This window comes from Centrocercus urophasianus, unplaced genomic scaffold, assembly GCF_019232065.1.
Source record: "Centrocercus urophasianus isolate 14NV4802_14NV808 unplaced genomic scaffold, USGS_Curo_1.0 seq_11, whole genome shotgun sequence".
In the NCBI taxonomy this organism is placed as follows: Eukaryota; Metazoa; Chordata; class Aves; order Galliformes; family Phasianidae; genus Centrocercus; species Centrocercus urophasianus.
In genome coordinates this window covers 44,920,280-44,922,791 of record NW_024884253.1, presented here as the reverse complement: position 1 = coordinate 44,922,791, position 2,512 = coordinate 44,920,280, and the positions used below count along the sequence as shown (strand labels likewise).

General features: G+C 62.1%; 1 protein-coding gene across 16 annotated transcripts in view; it reads left to right on the top strand.

Moving 5' to 3' along the window:
* Window positions 1-213: 213 nt before the first annotated feature.
* The window catches only part of GATA6 (GATA binding protein 6), a 159,650-nt gene continuing 157,351 nt past the window's right edge, over window positions 214-2,512 (top strand). For 15 of the 16 annotated variants that reach the window (XR_006167138.1, XR_006167139.1, XR_006167141.1 and 12 more), the window contains exon 1: window positions 214-756. Coding sequence is in view for 1 of the 16 variants with exons in the window: in XM_042808850.1 (XP_042664784.1) it covers window positions 249-756 (508 nt within the window). In the remaining 15 variants the exon portion in view is untranslated. The remainder of the gene's footprint in view (window positions 757-2,512) is intronic. The other variant, XM_042808850.1, reaches the window with a different exon arrangement.

Sequence of the window (2,512 nt, the reverse complement as noted above, 5' to 3'; positions counted from 1 at the left end):
GCATGGCCGTGGCTGAAGGCGGCTGCCGCGCGGCGGAGCGGTGCGCTGCGTCCTCGTACCCCTTCGCCGCCCGGGCGCCTCCTTCGCCCTCCTCCACCTCCGGGACCCCCGCTCCGGAGACCGGCGGCAGCTCCCGGCCCGCCCCGCCGCACCTCGGGGCCGCCCCCGCTCCCGGCCGGCCCGCCCGCCGGGAGGAGGACGTCCCGCCGTCGCTCTCGCTGCCTCCGGACTCGGAGCGGCCGCCGGCGATGTACCAGACCTTGGCCATTTCGGCCTCGCAGGGCCCCGCGCCCTACGACGGATCTCCGGGCGGCTTCATGCACTCCGCGCCCAGCTCGCCCGTCTACGTGCCCACCACCCGCGTGGGCTCCGTGCTGCCCACGCTGCCCTACCTGCAGGGCGGCGGCGCGGCCCAGCCCGGCCACGCTCCGGCCGGCCACGTCTGGTCGCAGCCGGCGGCCGAGAGCCCCTCGTACGGCGCCGCGGGCGGCGCGCACCCCTCGGGCCGCTTCCCCTACTCGCCCAGCCCGCCCGTGGCCAACGGCGCCTCGCGGGAGCAGTACGGCGGCGGCCTGGCGGCGAGGGAGCAGTACGGAGCGCTGCCGCGGCCGCTCAACGGCTCCTACCCGGCGCCCTACGCCTCCTACGTGGGGCCGCAGCTCGGCCCTGCCTGGCCCGCGGCGCCCTTCGAGAACTCCGTGCTGCACTGCCTGCAGGGCCGCGCCGCGCCCATCCCCGTGCGGGCTCCCAGCGCAGGTAGGGGCCGCCGGCGGCCGCGTGGGGTCTGGGGGGAGCGGCCGGGAACGGCGCTTCGTTCGGGGCGGTCGCGAACGGTGCCGGGATAGGAGGGGGCAGGGGGATGCGGGGTCTTCTGCCGTCCCCGAGTGCGAGCCCATTCTTAACTAAAGGATTATCAAATTAATGATCGAATCGCTTAATTGCTGAATTACTTATCGGTTGGACTACTTAATAATTTAATCCGCAAAGCTTTTCGTTACTTCGTTTAAAAACAAAAACAACGAACAACCCAAACACCCAATATCTATATATGTTTTAAAGAAAGCGAGACTCAGCCTCGCTCCGTCGATGAGAACGGGCATCCGCGCTGCTGCCGTGCGGGGATGTCCCGATCGCTCTGGAGGTGTCACAGTGCTGCTGTGTGGAGGGATGCGGGGGGGGGGCGGCCGAATCTCCGTTGGAATCGCAGCGGTGTGACGATCGCTGCCGTTTGTGCAGCTTTAGGGGGTGTCTGTAGGGGTAGGAGTGAGTGTGTGTAGGGAGAGATGGGACTGTGCGAGTGTACGTATGTATATATATAGTATAGATGTGTATATATGTATATATATGCTTATATGCACGTCTCTGCATACTTATATATACGGGTATATATACTGATATATACCTGTGTACAGGGATAGATGTACGCATAGACGTGCGCGCACACCCGCACTCTCCCTCTCCCGGGCAGCCCCAGGCCCACCCCCTCTGCCCGCTCCGTCCCGCCGTGCCGCTGCCGCCCCCCGGGCCGTCCCCGCCGTCTCCCGGTGGCACCGGGCGGCTGTCGGACGTACGAAGGCTCCGCTCGGCGTCTGCTCGCGGGGGTCGCGGTGAGGCGGAAGCGGTGGAGGAACGGAGCAGAGCAAAGCCGAAGTTTTAACAAACGCTTTGTACACGATTTCCCTAAACCGCAGCGTAAAGCTAAGGGGAAAATAACAGCGAATAAAAACGCGGAAAGACTTTATCGGGCTGGAGGAGGCGAGACGGGACATGGGAAGGAGAGAAGGGGCAGTGCCGATGGAGCCCGGTGGGCTTCGGCTCTGCCCCGCTCCGGGCTTTCTCCCGTTCCCACAGAGCCCTTGTCGGGGCGGCGGAGCGCGGGCCGGGGCTGCCCGTCGGTGGGAGGGCTCCGGAGTGCGCTGTGTCGGGCACGGCAGTGGCATGGGCAGCCCACAGCAGCCCGCAGGGATCGCTTTCGTTTGGTCTGGTTCTAACAAAACACGAGGCGATCTGATGCCGCTTAACTTAACGTTATTCGTAGGGCTACCAAAAAGTAATTTCAAATTAAAGCTTTATTTTTGCTTTCCACGGAGAGAAATATTTTTCTCACTAGTTAAGAGGAACAATATATATATATTTAAAAAAAAAAAAGAACAGAAAAAAACAAGGCCGGGCAGTGCGATCAGAGCACAATTCCTTTCGGTCGGCACGAAGGGAACTACGGAAGAGAGACAAATCAAACAATGATTCTAGCGCCCGTGGAACATCGGCCTGGGGTTTGGTGTGGGGATGGATCAGTGCGGACGCTGCGCTCCGCAGCTCTGCGATCCCCCTTAGCCGCGCACAACGAAGGGCCGTTCCCTGCCCGAGCAGTGCCGCGGGGCAGTCGCAGCGCTCCGCGTTTCCACGCTCAGCGCGGAGCAGTGTAGGCAACGTTTGTATTTAGTGCAGTTTCGTTTTGGAGTGGGTTTTTTTTTTTTTTTTCGTTTCTTTTTTTTTTTCTTTTTTTTTTTTT